The following is a 21,690-nucleotide window of genomic DNA, read 5'->3' as shown; positions in this document are numbered from 1 at the left end:
TTCAATGGGAGGTCTGCTGCTGCCGCTGCTGTCTTCTTGGCTCTCTGAAAAAACTCAGCCGTAGCGCCGAACTTTAACTTGCCCTGCAGCCGGGAGAAAACTTCGGTGCGGTCATCCCGAGACAGCCACGATGGACGAGGAGCGCAGCGGCTCTCCGGACCTGACGGACATAGAGACGAAGTTGGGTCGGAAAGTTCCGGACGGTCTCGTGCGGTCGCTCGCGGGGGGGAAATGCGGCGACAGGCGCGAGCACGACAAGTCGGCTGCGCCTCATTTCTGCGCAAACTCCGCGGACCTGAAGAGACTGCAGAGTAAAATGCGCTTCTTGAGGCAGGAGATGGTGAGCATGGAGCTTTTTCTCTTTGTGTTTTTTTTTTCTTCTTTTTATATTTAATGTCTCAATATAGAATAAATCATATCCACCGTTTCCGATGTTTCATGTTTACGTAATTTACTTATATTTACTGTAGCAATAGTTTTTAAAAGAAAACTCTTGAAAAGTTTAGTAGGGGGGGAAAAAAGTAGCAAAAACACAGAAATCTAAAACACTCGCATCACTTGTTGATAATTCAAACCTGAGTTGTAGTTAACCCCCCCAAGAAAAGAAAACGAATGACATCTGTTGTGCGCTTGCTTCAGGTTAACTTTGCCCAAAGATAATAAATAACTCTTATAAATAAATAAATAAATAAATAAATATTTTGTAAATGCAAGACGAACGTTTATAAACAGTTTGTGTTTGACATGCGCAAGAAAAAATGTACAGAAGCTTTCTTTCAGCCGGCTGATGGGAGTGCACAGCAACAGGTAGGGGAAGGGCAGTGCTACATTACTCTGCTGCGATGTATGCTGTTATCACCCTTCCAAACAGCAAAAGCGAATATTCTGCATTAAAAAATATGGGTATTGAGCTTGCAAAAAACTTTCATTTTAACACAAAGTTAAAGGAAAATTCTTTCCAATTTTTGATGGAATAAGGATCTTGTGTTTGAAAACATTAACTAAGACACTATTTATTTGATTAAAACAAAACAACACATACTTTTCTGTAGCTGCATAGCAAACACTAAAGAAAAAAGAAATAAATGAAACTTTGGGTAGGATTACATTCTGATTGGAAATTCTAGATATTGCAACCCCCAGTAGCAAATTTTAAAACGCTATTGTTGAGGAAATGACCCAAGTAGAAGTATAATCGCATAATATTAAGGGATTGAAGCAAAAAGAGCAGTCACAGATCTGCTGATAGGACAGATGCTGCCATACTATTTCCTGTCTTGGAGGAGCAAACATTCCCATACATGCTCTTACAATTGGCCGACGTGCAAAACTTTCCTTTACTGCAGTTGACTCTATAGGCTCCATTGGTCAGTTTATGAGAGAAGGCTTCAGGCCAAATCTCCTGGGTGTGATGCTTCCGTTTACCTGGCTACTTTGTTGTGTCTCCGCCGTAATGGATACATTAGTGAGAGAACACAGGCTAAGTTCAATATTTATAACAGTCTTATTTCAGAAGAAATTATTTCTCTAAACAGAAGACCCGTGCAGTCGCAGATGCTTTTCATCCTCTTCCATGTGCGTGCACAGCAGTAGTGTCATTTCAACTTGTCGCCAGAGGGGGCAGACGTCTACAAAATCTCTAGAACTTGGTCGCTATGGTCCTTTAAGATGTACGAAAAATACATGTTACCGTTTTTTTTAATCATCAAATCTTTGCAAGGCTTTCAAGTATGTATGACACATTTAAAGGGTTCCCATTCTTACTATTGCTTGTTTACTGAGATCAAGAGTGTGGAATTCATTGTTCTGCTGTGTCATGACCAGATATGTTACTTTTCTATGACATCATTGTTTTTGTTTTTTCCCCCCGGTCGTTCATAGTAAAGAATCAACTGAGCATCCGGTGTGAAATTCCAGTACACTTTAATTGCTCCAAAGTGGTCGGGTAATGATACCTAATTAATCGGACTGTGGTCAATGTCACAGGCTTCACTTCCACTTTCAAGAATCCGCCATCTTGATGTTGGTGAATCTATGAGATTGCACGATTTGGTCATTGCTGCAAAATCTGAAGCGAAGTTGCGTTGTTTCCCCAGCGATGACTCATTTGTGCGCCGCTTATGCAGCAGCAACTTTCCCATTTCCAAGAAATCTGTAGCAGGCTGGAATATGCTGTGATTAAATTGTGTAATGCCATTCTCTTAGATGCCAAGATGATGTTATCCTCTTATAAAAACCGCCATCCCGTCTTCCAACACCATTGAAACAAAGGGCTAATATGCTATATTGTGACGTAATATAACAGTTTAATTATCCTGCATCTTAACTAGGGCTGCACAATTAATCGCATTTTCAATATAATCGCAATTTAAAAAAAAAATAATTTTCAAATCGTAGATAAAGAGGTTTACAAACCTCTTTATCTACAGGCAATTTTTGTTGCTTGTGATTGATGCAGAGAAAAGTCTAATTAAAGATCACAGTTTTGGCTGAAATGTATCATAGGCAGAACGCAATAATTTCTGCTCCGGGTTGAGGCGCAGCGGCTCTTTTAGCACCTGATCTGCACAGCGATGAAACAGATTGATTTGTTGTTTGTATATGTTTAAAAAGACTGAAAAATAATTGCATTAAATCGCAATATTAAGATATAAAATCGCAATTAGATTATTTTCCAAAATCCTTCAGCCCTATTCTTAACATCTAAAACGTTTTATCTGCAAGCTAGGCACTTTGGATTTAGCAATATGGGGGTATCCCGAAGTTCCACAAAGTGTACAAATTACCAAAATTGCTAAACCTTTCCAACATGCCAGTCTTTTGCATGATGCCACTGAAACTGTCTGAGTGACCAGAGTTCATCTGACTCTATGGAGCGTAATTTAACGTGGGACTGCACCAACCTACCCTCGCTTAAGAGAAAGGCAACTTGGGTTGTTTGGAAATGTTGCCGCAAACAGAAAACACAAACAGCAGCTATGTCACTGTCAGCGATTCTGCTCACAGTGCTTGTGTATGTTGGTGAAGGTCCAACCAGGTCACGATCAATCCAAAAAAGGTTTAAAAAAATAAAACAACTGGACTTCTATTCTGAAGCTGAAGACGTTTCGCTTCCCATCCAGGAAAGCTTTCTCAGTTCAAGGTGTCTGGAGTCGTGTGCCTGCTGACGAGGTCTCGTTAGAGCTTGGATTGTCGTGTAGATTCACCTGAAACCGATGGGCCCTCACGAAGGAGAGTCTTTAGGATCATCGTTTGCCTGGCTCACAGGAGAAATGTTGTGCTCACATGCATGGAGGTGTGAATTGGGGTGAAACTTTGCTTGATTCGTGATTGATTTCACTGCTGCCTGCCCTGTCCCATCAAAAACTACTATTATTTGCTCAGGGAAGGTTGCCTTGTTGAGAATTTCCAAAAAGCAACCTAAAAGAAGCACAAAGCTTATCTTTCATTGTGCATTTTCCTTCATTCCCGATGTTGACATCACATTATTGTGTAAGTGTTAAGAAAAAAGAAAAACAGTGTTTGAGTGGACCAAACAGTAAGTGTTAAGGTATCTATTCACCAGATATCAACTGATTTGTTCTGGGAGATTGTGCTTAGTTAGCCGTCAAAATAAAGAAATATAAAAGCATGCCTTTGTGCAAACTAAGAGTCTTATATTTAAAGTATTATTCTCTTTTGATGTTTTTAATGACTAAACATACGCTACAGTAATGAAGATGACCTTTTGACTGAATGATCATGCCACCATAGGAATGATTTATTTAGCAAGTCGGATCTTATTATACACTGTTGTTTTTTGAAAATGTTTGTTTTGAACGCTGTGAAACCATGGTTTCTCAGGGATCGTCATACCAGGAGAATCTCATGCTGGACCAATTACTAAAGTATTTTTACGCACCACCGTGCATTTTACATGGACGCTTTTCGCAGACAGCTGACTACTGTTTTGAACGACTAGGGTCACTAAAGGCATTAGGCTGAGCAGATGGTCTGGTTGACCAGGTTTTCACTCTGTGAAGCAGGCCCCTATGCTAGCCAATGGCGCTTACAGGGTCTGTGCTGTTGGGATTTGATTTTATTATGATTTCAGGGACAATATTAGACCGGCAATTAACTCAGTTGACCTTTCCCACGTGGCAAGCCCTCAAAAATGCCAAGTAGCTGTGGCCACATAGGTAAACCAGCCAAACAATTTAGAGACGGCTCAAGTTAAGCGTGCTGTGTTTATTTTTTTGTGCCTGAAACAGAGCTTTAAGGAAAACTTTCCACAGTTTTCCCCGAGAACCGAGAGCCGGCTGTCTCGTCGGTGGCAGGATGTAACAGCTGCCCATTTGTCGTTTATCACTCAGGCTGATTGTCACCCACAGACGGGGGAATCCCTCTGGAAGACTGCAGAGAGGCCGTCCACTTCCGCCCACACTCACTGGCTCTGTTTGTCAAGCCAGAGAGTTCAGTCAATGGCCGCCCTGTGCGCAGCAGCCGTATCATGCATTATCATGGATGGAAACCGTCAAGCCGTTGGTGCCGCACCGTATAATGACCTTGTAGAGGCTGATAGTCAAAACAAAATAGCAACTATGGCACAGTATGAGAATACCAACAGTTATGAGGAAATTTATAAACTCAGCCACAAACCACATCTGCTCATTACAAGGTCAGAGCTGAGCGCTGTAACCTGATCCTGTCTTTGGTTGACATTAGTAATGGTAATGATGATGGTTTTTGTTCATCCTCCCTTTTTCCCATTCTGCTAAAAAGACTTTTAAGTTTAGAAGAAGTTAGATTAGAGGCCTTTAGATGTAGACCAAACACATTATGGTGTGCATCTACTCCGGTCTTGCATGTGCTTTAGTTTAACATTGTTAATGCCTTTCTAGTAACCAAAAAGGTCCTTTTTAATAAGAAAGTAATGTAGTTGGGAGCAAAAAGTACTTACTGATACTGTGAACAGAGCGTACTGATCTGAAAATAATGCCAGATGATGGCCAATATCCTTCACTGATTATTTTACTTTTATTTGGCCAATATGTATGTTTACATTTTACCTTTTTTTTCTTATTGTATCAGAATTTTGCCAATTTCTTATAAATAAATCTGTTATAATTGACTCGATGGGTTCTGGGTCGGTCCGTCCCTTTGCCAACAGATATCCCCATTTCTTACCCATTTCTTACCTAGACATAGTCAATTGGATCTTTCTTATTTTTTTGTTCATAGCCAACAACAAACTATATCCCACTGCATGCACTTAAATCCTTACATATCAATTTCTGTTTACTGTATTGTCAAGTATTTTCATGAATTAAATGGGCAACTGCTCAAATTTGATAGCGCTACTTATTGCTATTGAATTATTTGATTGGGTGTTTCTGAAAACGTCCTAGTACCCCGTTTTCATTTCATTTGCTGTTCTGATCCCTGTTTGGGCCGACTCAGTCTTGTGAAATGTGACACACTATGGCTCCAGATCAAAGCAAAATAACCTTCTGCTGATATCATTTATAGGTGTCATAAAAGCAGATATACTTACGGCAGACTGATTGGAGGATAGATAATGACTATAAATTCTGGTACAACATGAACATATGTTATGGAATGGAAGTCAAACGCAGATCACGATAGATTAAGCCTCATTTTCCATTTTTCTTTCCTACTTTCCTGTCCTTCATCACATAGTCCCCAAAACTCTGCATAACCTTTAGCGTGCCAAGAATAAACGTCGGGTATGCAAATCGAGGGCGGTGAACGTCCGTCCAACAGGCCGTAGATATTTGCTTGCAGAATTTGCATGCAACACACTGAGAATGTATTATGCTAACCAAATATTGCAACCTTGCTGATCAAGGCACAGATTGATATTAAGATGATAATCACAATTGTGATTTGTTTGTGTTGTGCAGGTGTGACCTGCCCACTCGGTATGATTGATTTGTTTTCAGAGGGGACTTTAACACTCTTAACACATAAAGATAGAGGTAGTCGATTTGAATCGAACATAAAATAAACAAAATAAAATCTAAATGAGCTAAGTTTATATGCCACTTTTCTAGTCCTAACAAAACACTCAAAGTGCTTTACACTAGAGCGATATTCACCCACTACAACTCGCAAACATTCATACACCAATGCACAGATTTTTGGAAAGTTGGGGTTAAGTGCCTAGCTCAGGGTCACGTCTATAATTCAATAACAATATATATCAATCGATAGACATATATTGACGATAGAAAAAAGAGTCAATAAACAGTTCAATAGAACAGTTTTCCTTCCTTATGCATTCTTGCCATGTAGGTTAATACTACAGTCATTACATCCTCCCAACCAATCACAACGCAGACTCAGGAATGTTCCGTCACCAAGCTCCGCCCCCTTCAAAGAGTTCAAAGAGCACACGCTGTTTTTAAATTTTTTTTTTAAACTTGCAGTTTTACTGAAAAGTTGGTTGAATAAAGGGTTGAGTTTGAATTCAGTGTTTGTGTGTTCTGTATCTAAAAATAAGTCGCTAAGCAACAGCATAAAATGGCCATGTCTGTACTTAAAGTTTTGAATTTGTTGACAATTATCTATCGACCAATATGGTTTCTATTTTTTCGACGTGCTTTTTTTTTATTATCGTCCACCCCTAACGTCGACCGATGGAGGGAAGAAGCCAGAATCGAACCCACAACTCTCAGATTGCAAGACGACTACTCTTCCTATATAGAGCCATTGTCGGATAAAATATCCCTGTGATTGCATGAAATCACTTGTTCTTAACCTTTTTATCAAATTTTCAATGGAAAAAAAAAATCTGCACTTATTTCTTGCTTGATGAGAATGGGAATAACTAGCTTGCTGCATTTCCTAAATAAATGTGATTCTGAGGATTTTTCCGGCTGGTCACCGATCAGAGCTGATCAAGTGAAAATTGGTCGATTCAAAACTCTTTATTCATAAACTGATGCATCTCTAAACTCATTGGTCCTGGTTTTAGACCCCCCCCCCCCCAGCTTTAAAAGCCGAACTTCCCATTATTCTCCTTTAGCTACGTTTTTTTGTTAGGTTTTTTTCCACCACGTGTGAATTTATCTTTCATTTCCCACCGCACAGGCGAACCTGCGGGCCATCGACGTGAAGCTCATGCAGCAGCTCCTGGCGATCAACGAGGGCATCGAGTCCATCCGCTGGGTGATGGAGGACAAGGGGGACGCGAGCAGCCAGGACGGCAGCCTGTCAGGCAGCTTGTACAGCCTGTCGGACAGCCAGGAAGGCTCCTCCCCGCGGGGCAGCCTCGGCAGCCTGCACGACGGGAACAGCGACGGGCTGGACAGCCTCTCCGTGGGCAGCTACCTGGACACGCTGGCAGAGGACCTACCCGGGGACTCCTCGCCCACGGGCCTCAGTCACTTGATGGACAAAACCGCAATCTCTGGCGACTCTTTCACCAAGTCGCCTCTGAAACTCAGGGTGGAGTCGGACGAGTACTACTGCTTTAGATAATAGCAATAAGCTAGACAAAGTGGTTCCAAGGACTGCTGAGATATTTGACGGGGGGAGAAAGATTTCCGCCGGAGTGTCTGGGGAATGTTACAGTTTTCCCTTGACACTGTTTCCCTGAAGTGGATTAACAAAACCTCCAGTTTTGTTTTTGTTTTTTTTACCAAATGTCATCGGATGCAAGAGAAATCCTCTCTGTAGCAATGACTGCATACCGTTTTATCGCTTTTTAAAACAAAATGAAGAGTGCTCGGTTACGATTCATGCTTGTATTTATTGTCAAATTACCCCCGAATGTCTGCGGTCTTCATCTCGAGTCAGGTTGAAACAACCGTTGCACCCATCGGCTGAGCAGCAGATTTTTCCTCTCCTTCTAAGGAAAACTCCGCGCTGCCTAGTGTTAGCCACAATCAGCTGATCTGAGGGGGGGGGGGGGGGGACAGGATTTAGCAGCCATTTGGAAAATTGGACTTTTTCGCGCTGCAGGATTCATGCGGTTTAAGCCTTTCAGGTGGCAATGTGATTAGTTTTAGGGACCACAGCAAGTGCAATTCTCTCCCATGCCAAAATAAAGAGCGCCGCATGCGGCACACGTTGAACGGTCTTATTGTCTTGAGCTGATCGGAGTCCATAAAGGTCTCGGCCTCCGGTTGGTATCAGCGGTAGCTTGCGGATGTTGTCTTATTCAAAGCGTGACTGAAAACCAAAGAAAATGCACCGTCTCATTCCCACCTGAGGCTAAACCGCATTGCGGCACCAGACGGGAGAGTCGGGGGGGCGTATGAGGGCACATCCTAATTGTCTCGGCTCCTAACGAGGTGCTAGGTCTGTAAATTGCTTGTATTGATTTGTTTTTGACGGTTTGTGTTCAGCGACGTCGGCTTTTGAAGCCAGCTACTACGTTTTTATTCAATGATGTCAACTCTGTTGATAAAATAAAATAATATATTGTGACGGCCTTGTTTTGTCCCCCTTGTTTAAGGCAGATACAGCACTGTGATAAAATAATGTGGCCTCATCCTTAAAGGTTTCAGCTCATGATCACAAATTTTATTGTCAAACAAAGATAGCATACTTTTAAATGATGGTACACCAGAATGCGTTTCAAAACAGTAAGTTGGTTAAAATCTCTCTAAAAGCAACGTATCTTACCCCAATATAAAGAAATTTAAGAACAGATCACTGCATTTTAGAAAAAAGAGCATCATGCCTAAAGTCAAACGTGGCGGTGGAAGCATGGTGGCGCAGGGTTGCTTCAGGATCTGGACGACTTGCTATAACTGATGGGACAATGAATTTCACTCTCTCCGTCCCCCATCAGCAAGTCTACCTCAGAATAGCAAAAGACGTCGAAACAAAACGAAGCGTTTGAAGTGGACTAGTTAAATTTTTGACTTGAATCTAATTAAGGTGCTGTGATACGACCCTAAACAAGCTGTTCATGCTGAAATGATCCTCATTCCTCTTTCTAGTCACATTTTACAGGCTATAATAAAACCCTGACCATGCCCCATCCATTGTAACTATACAGTAAATGTTTTAAGTAGAAGAAAAACATATAGTATATATTTAATTAAAGTGGGAGTTACGTAGATCGCCGGGAACAAATCGAAAACTGAACATTCTTGCATTCTTTTTTTTTTTAAAAGTCTGATCTCTAAAGTTCAGTCTATAATTTATCCACCTTTGTAATGATCTACTGTAGTCAGATAAATGAACCGTTTACTCTGTAAATAAGAAAACATATCTTGTATTTTCGCCCCTTGCAATTGCAGTTGTGTAGCTAGCGCTGCCAAGGAAGGGGCTGCATGTTAGCGGAGGCTCGTCTCCTCTGGCGATAAACCATCACAAACACAAAAAAAAACGAGGCAAGATTAGACTTGAAATGCCAACCACGCAATTATCGTAGTGGTTTTCTCATCTGCAAGTCCGTGTCATTTTGCTCCTTATCTTTCCTGTGATAATTCGAGTTCCAGACTGAGAACACAGGACGAGTCATTATACGAAACATGAGAACTTAGCCTCCTTGGCTTGCCAGTGAATGTTGGGATCTAGCATCCAAGTAAGGGTTTTTCATTTTATTTTTTTAATTTACTAAAGGAACTCTTCTAATTTGGAACAAATTATGTGTGACTGATTGCTGTTGGTTTTTTCTCTTGCGGTAAACAGAAGCACCAACACAAAAAGCTAAATTGCACGTAAACACTCGAAGTGATGCATTTGGTCCAGACGGGTATAATCACTTTATCCCGGAGCATTAAGCATACTTGTAACTTTGTCTTCGTCCCATGAGCAAAGCAGCTTTATTTGGTTTTATGCTTGCTTTCCTTATCTCTGCCTCCCAGGGGCTTTGACAAGCTTAAGCTCTCAGTCAGGCTGACCCGGGCCAATAAACCAAAAAGAGCTTCCGTGAACGGCTGCGCGACCTCCTTGTCAGCGCTTCAATTAAAAACACACCAAAAAAAAAAAAAAAAAAAAAAAAAAAGCTGTTCTGAACTTGCCTGAATGTCATGTCCAAACAAATGCAGCTATGCAACCGGCTGACTAATATCCCTCAGCCGAAAGGAAAATAAAAGCTGAGAATACATGCAGCCAGTGGCCGTGAAGTAATTGGACGTACAGAACAGGTTCTGTCAGTCAGTGGTGTAATGGGTCTGAAGCACAATTCCTGACTCATACACGGCGCGATAAACACGAGCAGAGCATGACATTTTTTTAGGCCTTTTACCGGCACTTTAACTGTAGGTTTACTGAAATAAAGACTAGGGTACAAAAAAAAAGGTTTTGTACAATGCTGTGCAGAGCTGTCCTTCAATATTGGACGTCTTGGTTTCCAAGAACTTCTTATCTTTTGAAGGAGCCCTGAGAAACAGCTCTCTAGGCATGCTGAGGGTCATTCAGAGTTTTTCCTTTGAACATTTAGGCAAAACTCTGGTTTATTTTTGTCTTCTACGCTCGAAGGAGTCGAGGGGGGGGGGGGGGGGGTTGTCAAGTCACTCAACAAACATAAAAACCAATTTTTCAGGTCAAAGGGCTGGGAATAGAGATGGAGTTGTGAAAAGTCACAACTTCTAAAAGGGCTGAGATGATCTCTTCAGACCAATTTTGAAAAGTGAAAGAGAGTCTAAAATCTGTGGAGTGAAATGTTAGGGAATAAGGGATGACGCAAGCATTGCTGGACTGTAGGAAAAAAAGCAGAGAACTAGACACACCGTCCATTAAACTCACATCGTCTCATCTTACAAGCCACGTAATTTGACGGAATTGTAAATGACAGACTAACACAGAGCAGCGTATATTTGACCGTTCCTCTTGGCGAAATACCACAAGTTCAGTCGAATTAGAGGTGGGACATCGGAGAAAAAAAGAAACTAGCTATAAATTCTCCAACAGGTCTGGACTCTGACAGGGACAAGTATAACACATGCATACACTTTGATCAAAAGCACGCAGCTCTGGCTGCATGGTGTGGGGTTGTTGCCCATGATGAATGAAGGTGAACCGCCTCCCTTATCGAACGGGTCGTCTTCCAGAATTGCCCGTTTATGCAGCTTCATCAACTTTATCCAGTCTTACGGTCCCTGCTGAGAAAAAGCATCACCACGGCATGACGCTACCACCACCAGCTGTTCACGGTGGTGATCATATGTTCAAAAGGATCCGCTCTGTTAGTTTTTAACCACCTTTTTTTTTTTTTTTTTGCATGAAGACAAACGGGTTTTTTTTGCATTTCATCTACCCAGAGCACCTTCTTCTGCATGTTTCATGTTCCTTTTACTGATGTTTGGCTTTACTTTTTGCAACTACTTGGTCTTCTTGATGCTGCTTGTTCTCTAATGTTCTCTAGCAAGCAAACCTCCAAAGTTTGCAGAACAAACAGGTATAATTATTTACACCTAGACTGTTTTATTTAGGGGTAGCAGATTAAATGGGGCTGGAAACAATGCTTTCCCCTCTTTAAATATTATTATAAGGGGGGAAAAAAGTCTAGAAAACGTGCTATCCTTCTCTTTCCTCTTCATAATTATGGGTCACTTTGTGCTGGTCGATCACATCCAATCCCTGTGGAGGTTTGTGGTTGTAATGTGACAAAAAATCTATAGGGCTGTGAATACTTTTGGAAAAAGGACAAACCCATTTCTCTGAGAACAGTCGGTGAAAATACCCTGTATTAAGAAAAATAAGGGGGGAAAAATAGTTTTGAGTCATTTACAAAGATGAAAAGCCCCTCCATCTTTGCTATCAGCAGTCATAGTCTCCCCCAGTCTGAGGTTCATTGACACCCAGGCTGTGTGGAGAGCAAACAAGCGAAAATCAACACAACAAAACGTCCCAAGTTCAGGAGCAACAGTGCAAAAAAAGAATGATTTATTTATTCCCACTGTTCATCCTGCCCGTTCGCTTCAGCGGCGGTAATTACACAGTTGTACAATCGAGGCTGTGGCTTCCAGTGGAGATCCATTTTTTGCAAATTAGCCACAGAGGCTGGACCCGTGCCACACGATGAAGGGAAACGGATACTGTTTTGTGTCTGGGAAACTGTCACCATGCTACCAAATGAGGATATGGGATACGGGTTATTGGAGCGGTTTTTTTTTTTTTTTTTTTTTTTTAACGTGGGAGATCAAACGAGCCAGAGACAAAGCGGACCCCTCAGACAGGAAGCCACCGAGCCAGAATATACTAACTATGAAATTGCTTCATTCTGTTTTAATCAGCTTCTCTGTCTCTCTCTGCAAGGCTGCGGTTCATTTCAGAGCTCTGTTCGATTTTTCGACAGGTTTAAACAAAACTGTGATACTTTTAAACAGACCTGTGGCATTCTATTGTGGCCAATACTTTAAAGGAGACAGCAAATTATATATATATATATATATATATATATATATATATATATATATATATATATATATATATATATATATATTATCAGCTTTATTACGTTTTCTGGCCAGGAGAGCTACATGTTGAGAATTTTATGGAGCAGCGGGAAACTTACGAAGGCCTTACCCTACAAGCAGGATATCTTTCATCCAGGAAGAATCCTTAAACGTGCGTCAAGGCCTGCCTAGGCCTGAAGTCCGTTTTCATCAATATTCAGAGATGCTGATTGCGTTTTATTCTCAGGCCTAGCAAATAGCGTTCATTAAATCATTGCATAAGTGGAAGTTCAGCGTCTTCCCATCAGGAAGACATTCGTTATGAGAAGGGAAGTGTTCAGGGAGCATTTGCTGGCCGTCTCCCAAGCTGTGAATCCGAGAGTCCACTCGGAGAGGGGGTTCATTAAACGCTGCTGCTTTTGGAACGCCAACGCATTCAGATGTAGCAGGGGGACGCTCGCAGCTCGTCTCTGCTAGGGAAAACTTCAGAGGCTGCGTCCGCTGTTTTAGAAGGACTCAGCTGGGATGTAGAGAAACCCGCTGGGGAAGCTTCTGTAAACACTACAGGAAGCGTCGGAGAATTTCAAGACCCACTTCTTTTTACAATCATTAGTCATTCGTCAACAGAGGCACAACCTTAGCTCCTGGTCAATTTGCACCTTCATCAAAATCCCCCCCCCCCTCCCCTCCCCCAACACCACCACCTTTCGCGCCCATACTCAAATTAATGATCTCTACATAATTAGCATCGGCTGGCCGGCAAAAATCCAAATAGGTCATAATTTTAAATAATTGCAAGTAAGCACCGAGGTGTCAACCTTTGCATATCAGTGCATAATTCCCAATATTTAGTAATTTGATGCGTTATGGAGATAAATAACCAGTAATTGGGAAGTAAGGGTGGGAAGCAGCTGATGCCCCTCACATATAATTTAATTGTTATATAACAGTAAATTAATTTAGACTTTTAATTAACTATTGTCCTGATCTACATTTGGGTCAGTTGTGTCATAATAATACAGCGGCTCTCATTTGTCACATTGCAACCACAAACATGAATGTATTTTATTGGAATCTCATGTGAAAGACCTACACAAACATGTATACAACTGGGAAGTACAAAGAAAATTATACATGATTTAAAAAAAAATAATTATAAATAAGAAACTGAAAAGTGTGGTGTGCAAAAGTTGTTATGGGGTTCCTATGATAAACATAGAGTTAATCTAAATGTCTACACTATGGGCTCACCCTACCATGCTAGAAGTAAAGATGTAATAAAAATGATGTATTTAAGTTCTTTAAGTATATAAGGGCAGCACAGTGGAACAGTTGGTAGCACTGCAACAAGGAGGTCCTGGGTTTGAATCCTGGTCCTGGGGACATGTACTCCTTGTGCATGCATTGCTTCTCTCCAGGCACTCCAGCTTCCTCCCAGTCCAAAAACATGACTATTAGGTTCATTGTGTTCTCAAAAAATGCACTTTAGTGTGAGTATGTGCATGTTTTTTTTTTTGTCTTGTGTGTCTTTGTGTTGCCCTCTGATGGACTGGGGACCTGTCCAGGTACCTTGTCTCACTCCCAATGACCACTTGAGATTTGCACCAGCCTCCCTACGACCCTGCACAGGTAAGTGGGTCCAGACAATGGAAGGTTTGTTGGAAGTACACAACGTGAAATGCTTGTACCAACGTAGCTCATCGGTAACATTACACAAGCAGAGATGCCCACAAAATGTCACCAGGATTATAAAGGACAGAGACATAAAATACCACTGGTTAATGTGTGAGTTAGTGTTAGCATGCAGCACAGCTAACCGCAGCAGGAAGTTAGAAAAGTGGCAGTTTAAAACTTTTTAAGAGCCCTTAGTTCAAGGATCGTGGGGATGTTTGAGATTTGCTTATTGGCTTTATTTTATGCCAATGGTTTTGGCAATTACAAAAATCTGGGTACATTATTTTTCTAAAGTCTAGCAGATCATTATTACTCTATGTAACTGCATAGTAGAAAATCACTTATGATCTTCCATGTTTGTTTGTTTGTTGGAAGGCAAAGTTTATATTTTATTGGGTTTGAACAGCTGACCTATATCTGTCTAAAAAACAAACAAAAATAAATAAATATGACGTTAAAGAAACAAAATCAAAATGTATTTCAGCATTTGGAAACACAAGGTCACGTCGATTAATTTCATGATTCTGAGAGGCAAAGGCAATCAAACGCTAGCCGAGAAATGCTCTTTGGTGGAGACGTAAACCGGTGCAGCCAGTTTTAAACCAAGACCACAGCTAATGTCAACATTAGACAGCCTTTATGAAGTTCGCCAATGACTGAAGTTCACTCTAAGCTCTTGCGGCTGGAACAAAGGATTACTCATACTTACTCATAAGACTGTGATCTTCACTCATAACTCTACATTTCACCTGCAATTCCTTTTGTCAGAATTAAATCCACCAACCACAAGCAATTACAGTGGCATCAACTGCTCTTCCTCCGTTGCTCGTTTTCTTACAGTGTAGATGTGAAGGTGTAACACCGTGCCTTCACAGGCCTTTCCCGGACTCAGTGCCTGTTCCTGGTCACAGTCGGAGCTGTTGATGCAGCTGAAATTAAACAGTAAAACACTTCACCCAGTAACCTTCAGCAAAGAGAGTAAAGAACAAAACAAACCTTTGCTTCATTTGATAAACCCATTTACACTCCCTTTTTTTCCCCCCAGCATACAACTATATTAGGATTTAAAGACAACAGACGGTGACTCTTGCAGAACTTCTGCTCAACACGTTCACAGACACATTCAGACCCATGAGAGGTGTGAAAAAAGGTTTTTCTTAATACCGTTTCTCATCGTTTTGGTTTTTTTTAATATAATTTTTAAGGGAAATTAATCTGCTGTGGGAGGAAAAGATGCTGCTGGCTTCTAACATATCCCCACATTAATTATTTAGTACCTAACCAGCGTGGATGGCAGGTTCTCCTGACAACAGGCCTAGAGTTCAGCAGCCTGTTTCAAGTGTATCCTAGCAACCGGATGACCCTGCCATAAAAAGAGGACAATCGATAGCGTCATCGGCAAACATGTTTTGTTTTTTTTTTCTCACCAAAAATAATTCCCAGTGGATGAATGGACCGTCATTACCACAACTCCCATTCACATTCACAGAGGGCAACCTGGGGTCATCCGTTATGCTTTTTCAATCCAGTTTTGTCAAGAAAGCTTCATTTTCGCGGTGAAGTAATTTGGATAGTTGACTAATCTGCTGGAGACTAGCTCCTGTTGCTGTTTCAATTGAAATTCTCTATCAATCCATTACGATAGACGTTGGCTTCTGGTCCAAAGCCGTGTGTGTTGCTTACCCACCCCGCCCAACACACTCCCACCCCACCAGTTATTTTACCCCAATTATGTTCCATTTTGAGGATATTATCTGTCCTCTCCCATCATTTTTGTGCTCATTATCCCACAGAACTACAGATTTTTTGGCACTAGCGGATCCCATTTTCTCAACCGTTCTGTCTGCACTCCCTCATTAACCGTCATCTCCAATGTGAAAGAGACCCGATCCTCTTGGGAAGGAATAAACACTGTGCTCCCCTATTACTGTCCTGCAAGAGGAGACCTTCTCAGGGCACACCAGTAAGTCAGCAGTATTTGAAATCCTGTAAGAACTATCAATTGCATGGAATTTTGTGTTTTTTTTTTAGCTGCTTTTTGTGTGACTTCAATTCTTTAAAAATTTAAAACCGCTGTAACAGCACCATGAATATTTTACTCTAGTGCTTTGGTTGAAAGGATTCCTAATATTCAACTGGGTGATTAGGATACAAAACTGGCAAAGCTTCAGCGGCAGCCTCTTGATACCTCCTCATCCGAGTCTAGAGCTTTGATGAAAAAGCACAGAATCTTGTCTGTTTGAACAGGATTTTGAAAATCCCTACTGCTGCTTTTTTTGAATCCTTTCCTACCCCTTCCAAATGGACTGAACTTACAGTTATATTAAATAAATTAGAATATGGGTTCCAATTAGGAACATTAGTTAGATTAAAAGTAACTTTTCAAAATAACAGTATTGACATACTTTTCACTAAGCCCATATTTCTGTATGAAATTAGTTTTTGTCATTGGTTTGAGGAAATATTCTAATCTTAAACGTCAGGTTTTCATTATATGCAAGCAAAAAAATAATAAAAAAATAATTGTTTTAACGATTAACGTTTTATATTGATTTATATCATACAAAAGTCCTAAAAAGTAATGTTTTGGCAATAACTCAGGAAATATGGTTGCCAGCATGACCTACCCTTGTTGTGGCTGAATGATTTAGCAACCTAGCTCTACTTGACACAAGTAGAAGCAAAACGCATAGTTTTTGTAAATGAGCGGAGATACAGAGAACTGGACTGTAATAAAATCTAGGTACAGAATAACAGAGCTGAAGCTAAATTTCTACTTATTTTTCCTGTTTTTTTACAAGCTAGCATTGTCACTGCAGAAAAAAAGAAGAAAGAAAATAATTCATAACTCTCAACATCTATTAAATTAGAAGTCATTGGAATTTTTATTATCTTGTTATGGATTTTTTTTGATATGGAAACCTTTTTGGCATTAAAAACTGAAGTTTGTGTACAGTGGTTTTTAATATAGTTTTTGCTTTGGACCTAATTGATTTGACAATGTCAATTGATTCCACAATTAAAGTTGAGTCGTACAGTTTTTTCCAGATGGTTAGAATCTGAAAAGCCAAAGTCAACACCATCCTGGTGGTGACCTGTTCACAGGTTAAATATACTTAGTGTTTATCGTATAATCCCTGCTGGTGTCACGTCTTCAAAGCACGCAAGGGAATGTGTTGCAACATTTAACGCCATTGCACTAACTTCCAACAGCTGCGGGGAGAGATCGTGTTTATTCATCTATATCCATAGCGATCAAGTGTAATCCCTCAATCAAAGCCAACATATTAGTCCTCCCACCAAACAATTTGATTCTAATCTGAAAACACCCCATTCCGCTTCCTTCCGCACATGGGCAAGGAATGCCACGCTGCTGAAATAACACCAAGGTTTTGTCTGGACTTGTTTTTGATGACTGCAGTGCTCAGTCTCCCAGCCCCCACGTTCGTGCCCTGTGGGGATAGCCACCTGTCTCGGCTGACTCCTGCCACAGCGCCCTGTCCTAACAGACAACTCTTTGTGCCGGGGCGGGGCAGAGCAGAGCGGGAGGATAAATCCTCTTACCAGGCTGTTACTGATAGGACTCAGTGGACTTCTGCTGTCTGGGAGGGTTTGCAGAAGGCTTTTATGTTAGCGTGAACCTCCTACTCAATTAATTGTAAATGACTATGGGTACATATAGTTTAGTTTCCATTTTGGTCGAGTTTTCTAAATTGGTATTTATGAAAGCTCGTGAATCCATGTTTAGGGTTTACCCAAATGGTGAGCAAACAAGGCTTGCTATGCAAAGATAATATCCACATTAAAACACACAGTAGATTGCAGCAATTTAGAAACTGACCCAACAATGTTTTGTCCCTAGCTGCATTTCTATTGCACATGTACGCAAAACTTTGTCAATATCCTGCTAATATAAAAAAAAGACAATATCGCAATTTCAGTGTTCCCATTAATTAAGAAATACAATTGAAATCGCATGCGAATAATAAAAACATGGCGTGGAAGGATGTAAACATTTACATGATATTTATATTTATTTTTCAGCACTAGCGCTCCTCAGTCATCAGCAGAGAGACGTTGGTGTCTTACTGAGGTGTTGGATCAACAAGCCCCTCATAGTAGAGAGAGGCTACCTGTGCGCTGTTTTGGAGGAAATTGTAGTCAACCATACATAAGAGCAATGGATTCAACACTTCCTGTTTTCTTCTTTGTCTATTTTGCCAGTGGCAAAATCTGGTTGTTGATCACATGACTTTTGTGACACGAGAAACACCGTTTCCATTGTAGTATTGCGAAATACACCAATTTCTACACGGCTGAAAACGCTACCTCATCCCCTGGATGAGGTAGCGGACACAAGAAACAGCCCGCAGCCTGCCATGCCGTAGCAAAACCTCCTGATTTCTGATCAGAATCGAGCACCTGCTCCCCTACATCAAATGGTTTGAGCCCTAGCCTTGGAATCACCTTAGAATCCGAAAGAACAAGTGGGGCAATGTCGCTTTGTGAAGGATGTGCCGTTTTTCCTTTATATAACCATATAACACAGATATTCTGACTAAAACTAAAGCATATAATTACAACAAAGATGGATTTGCAGAAGGAGTTTTAAGATCTAGTACCAGTACTTTGTCATTGTTTTTTATTGATTCTGTATCAAAACCGGCACATTTCTAGTTATTGTTGAAGGACCCTTTTTTTGGCTAGACCTTAATAGTTTACAGCTTTGTGCATAATGACTATTCATGAATGCGGTCACAGTCCATATATAGATCGTGTGTTAATGCAGTGCAGTAACTATCTCCTTTTTATTGAGCCGGAGGAAGAAACAAGAGGAATCTCTGGATCTTGGCAAGTGAAACTGCATTGCACGGATTCCACTGCAGCCCACTTCTGAAAACAGCAGGGTGATAGATGTGCGGCTTTAAGCCACTGTAGACGGCCTCCTCTGTTGCTGTACAGATGTTGATATTCTATCTGTCTAGCTTTTATAGCAACGTTTGATGCGCATTACTTGTGTTTCAATTCTGGTTTATATTTGGTATTTTCCAATGGAAGTTTGAAGCAGACAGAAAAATAGTTTGGACATTTATAGGGAGGCGTTTCATTGGTTCATTGAGTCTCTGTCTGAGCTTGTGTAATGTTAAGGAAAGTGTCTATTATTATTTTAAGTAGTTTCCTTTTAAGGCAACACCAAAGACAGAGGACAGAACGAAGGAATGCTATTTCCCTGGAACAGGTTTTCAAAAAAGATTTTTGTTCCTCTGGCACCTTGCAAGCTGAATTCTACTAATGCAATCGCCTTGAGAAATTTGTTAGGCGACGGCTAAATTATAATCTCAATGATTATTATTACTCCATATAAATCACATCAAAGCCAAAATATGAAGAAGTCAGTGAAGTCATGTGAAAGTCTCCCTCATCAGTGTTTGTTTAGCCCTGTGGCCATGTCTGTTAATTGTTGTCAACGAGCGGAAATGTGCTGACTTTCTTGCTTTCACATGGTCTGATCCGTTTGTATGTGTCCTCAAAGTCTTTAAGAACGTCAAAAAAAACGGGTATCATATCAGTTCAGATTGGCCCAAAAACACAGGTTCAAACGAGTCTGACGGAAAAGTGTTCCTTAAACACCCTAAAGCTTTGGCGAATCAAATTCCTTGTTGGCTCACGGGACTTTCTTGTAGACATTTTCTCACCACCTATACACTCGAGAAACGTCCTTCATGCAGATAAGAATGAATCCCAGCGTTTCAAACATACGTACGGCAGAATTTCCGACATTCTTTGAGACAGTTTGAAACCTTTTCTGCATGTGTTTTTTTTTTTTTTTACCTGGAATACCAAGCAGCGTTGTTGTCGAGTTGCATTTGTTCAGACACAGAGACAAGCGTCACGCTGAGTTATGTCAAACAGCTATCGGTGCAGTCCAGGAATATTATCAGTGACATCTTTTCATTGGCAGCAATGCAGACCACAACAGGGTGTGTGTCTGCTCCTACTTTAACTGTTTTATGAAGCGACTAGACAACACTTTGATTGCCTCACACCCAGAAGGCAGGGCATATATAACACCTTTCAGAAGGTGTACAGGTTGAATCGCTGTAATTAGAATAAAGGGTTTTATGACTGTCAACCAGCAGCCTGAAGAATTCCTGTTAAAGTGTAAAGTTATAAACTTTTTTAGCTACCAGTGGGTTCCAATTTGGTTAGTTTAGGATCGGTAAGTAACTGTATAGCAGATGCTAGCTCTAAAATCATTAGCAGCTAAGGGTTAGTATTCTTATACTGCCAAAAAAAAGAAAAGAAAAGGAAAAGGAAAATCCTTTGCATCTGGTCTGTTACTGTCACCATTAATTTTTTTTTCTAGCAAGAACCAAAAATGCTACCAGATGAACAATTTCTGGAGGCTTCTTCAATGCTCATCGGATGTTGTCAGCCCGACTAGCAACGAGAAGCCCAACCAGTCGTCCATGGCCAACTCTGCCGACATAACAGGTCAGCTCAAGAACTACTTTTCACTTCAAAATAAAAGTCTCAAACATAAGCACCACAGGGTTTAAAATGAAATGCATATCCAGAGCTAAAAAAAAAACAGCTTATGTTCATATTGTAGCCTAATAGACAGTCCCTCCAGCGAGTTCTGGGTTTCCCCCAAGGTTTCCTGACATCTGGGAGGTCTCCTAATCAGAATCCAAACCATTTTAGCCGACTCCTATTGATGCATGGGAGTGGTGGCTTTACTCTGAGCCCACTTTTCCTCTAATTCTGTACATCTCAGGCTTTGAATTGCTCAAGGGGAAATTTTCAAAATCCCATATAAATCATACATTTACACCATTAGCTCCAAATTTAGGCATCCAGGAGCCCCTCACCCAATCTGAATCCAAAACCATCTCAGCTGGCTGCTTTCGATGTGGAAGAGCAGTGGCTCTATCGCTAACTCCCTGAATGAACCTTTGATCCTTTCCAATCTCAGGTAGAGACTGTCCACCTTATAAAGAAGGCTAATTCCAGACGCTTGTATTTATTTTATCATTCTGTAGATGATATCAGTTAAAACATTTTTCATGTAAATCCTGGTTACAACCATGGATTTTATCCCAATTTAATATTTTTATTGCTCCTAACTGAAATATTAGGACAAATCCTTGTTTATCTTCTGGATTCACACAGAAAAATGCAGGAATGGTAAACGAGGGGGAAAAAGCGAAGAAGAACATGGTCCTGGCAAACACTTGGAAAAAGCTAGCAGTTTGTTGAACTATCCGCCATCTGCGATCTTTGGTTAGGAGAAAAAAAATAGTAGCAACAAAAACAGACATGATGCCCGGGGATACATTCATCTGGTCAGGAACATTTAACCTTGTTTTAAAGCACAACCGAGACCAGTGTTCTGGTTTAGAGCCAAATGGAAGTCCTTGCTATGTCTTCCCCCCATGGGGACGTTCTCATAAATCAAACAAGAGTGTAATTCACACTGCATTCCAGCATGGAGCTGCCACCCAGGCAAACGAAAAATACAACTAAAATATTTTCTAATGTGAATACTTAATTGTTTAAGCAATTTTTTGTGATTCTACAATATATTATCATGAATTCACCTAATCACACTTGGAGTCCCAGTAAGTGCCTTCCCCCAGGGGCACACTGACATCGA

General features: G+C 40.8%; 1 protein-coding gene across 1 annotated transcript; it reads left to right on the top strand.

The window, feature by feature from the left end:
* Positions 1-12: 12 nt before the first annotated feature.
* LOC105937287 (leucine rich adaptor protein 1-like) lies at positions 13-7,814 on the top strand. The gene is made up of 2 exons (XM_012878524.3): positions 13-340; positions 7,093-7,814. Exons 1-2 carry the CDS (start codon positions 131-133, stop codon positions 7,480-7,482), a joined length of 600 nt encoding a protein of 199 aa, XP_012733978.1. The 5' UTR covers positions 13-130; the 3' UTR covers positions 7,483-7,814.
* The last annotated feature ends 13,876 nt before the right edge of the window (positions 7,815-21,690 follow it).

Source organism: Fundulus heteroclitus, chromosome 14 (assembly GCF_011125445.2).
Source record: "Fundulus heteroclitus isolate FHET01 chromosome 14, MU-UCD_Fhet_4.1, whole genome shotgun sequence".
Taxonomy (NCBI): Eukaryota; Metazoa; Chordata; class Actinopteri; order Cyprinodontiformes; family Fundulidae; genus Fundulus; species Fundulus heteroclitus.
The sequence above is the reverse complement of the archived record's forward strand: the minus strand, read 5'-3'. Positions and strand labels throughout refer to the sequence as shown.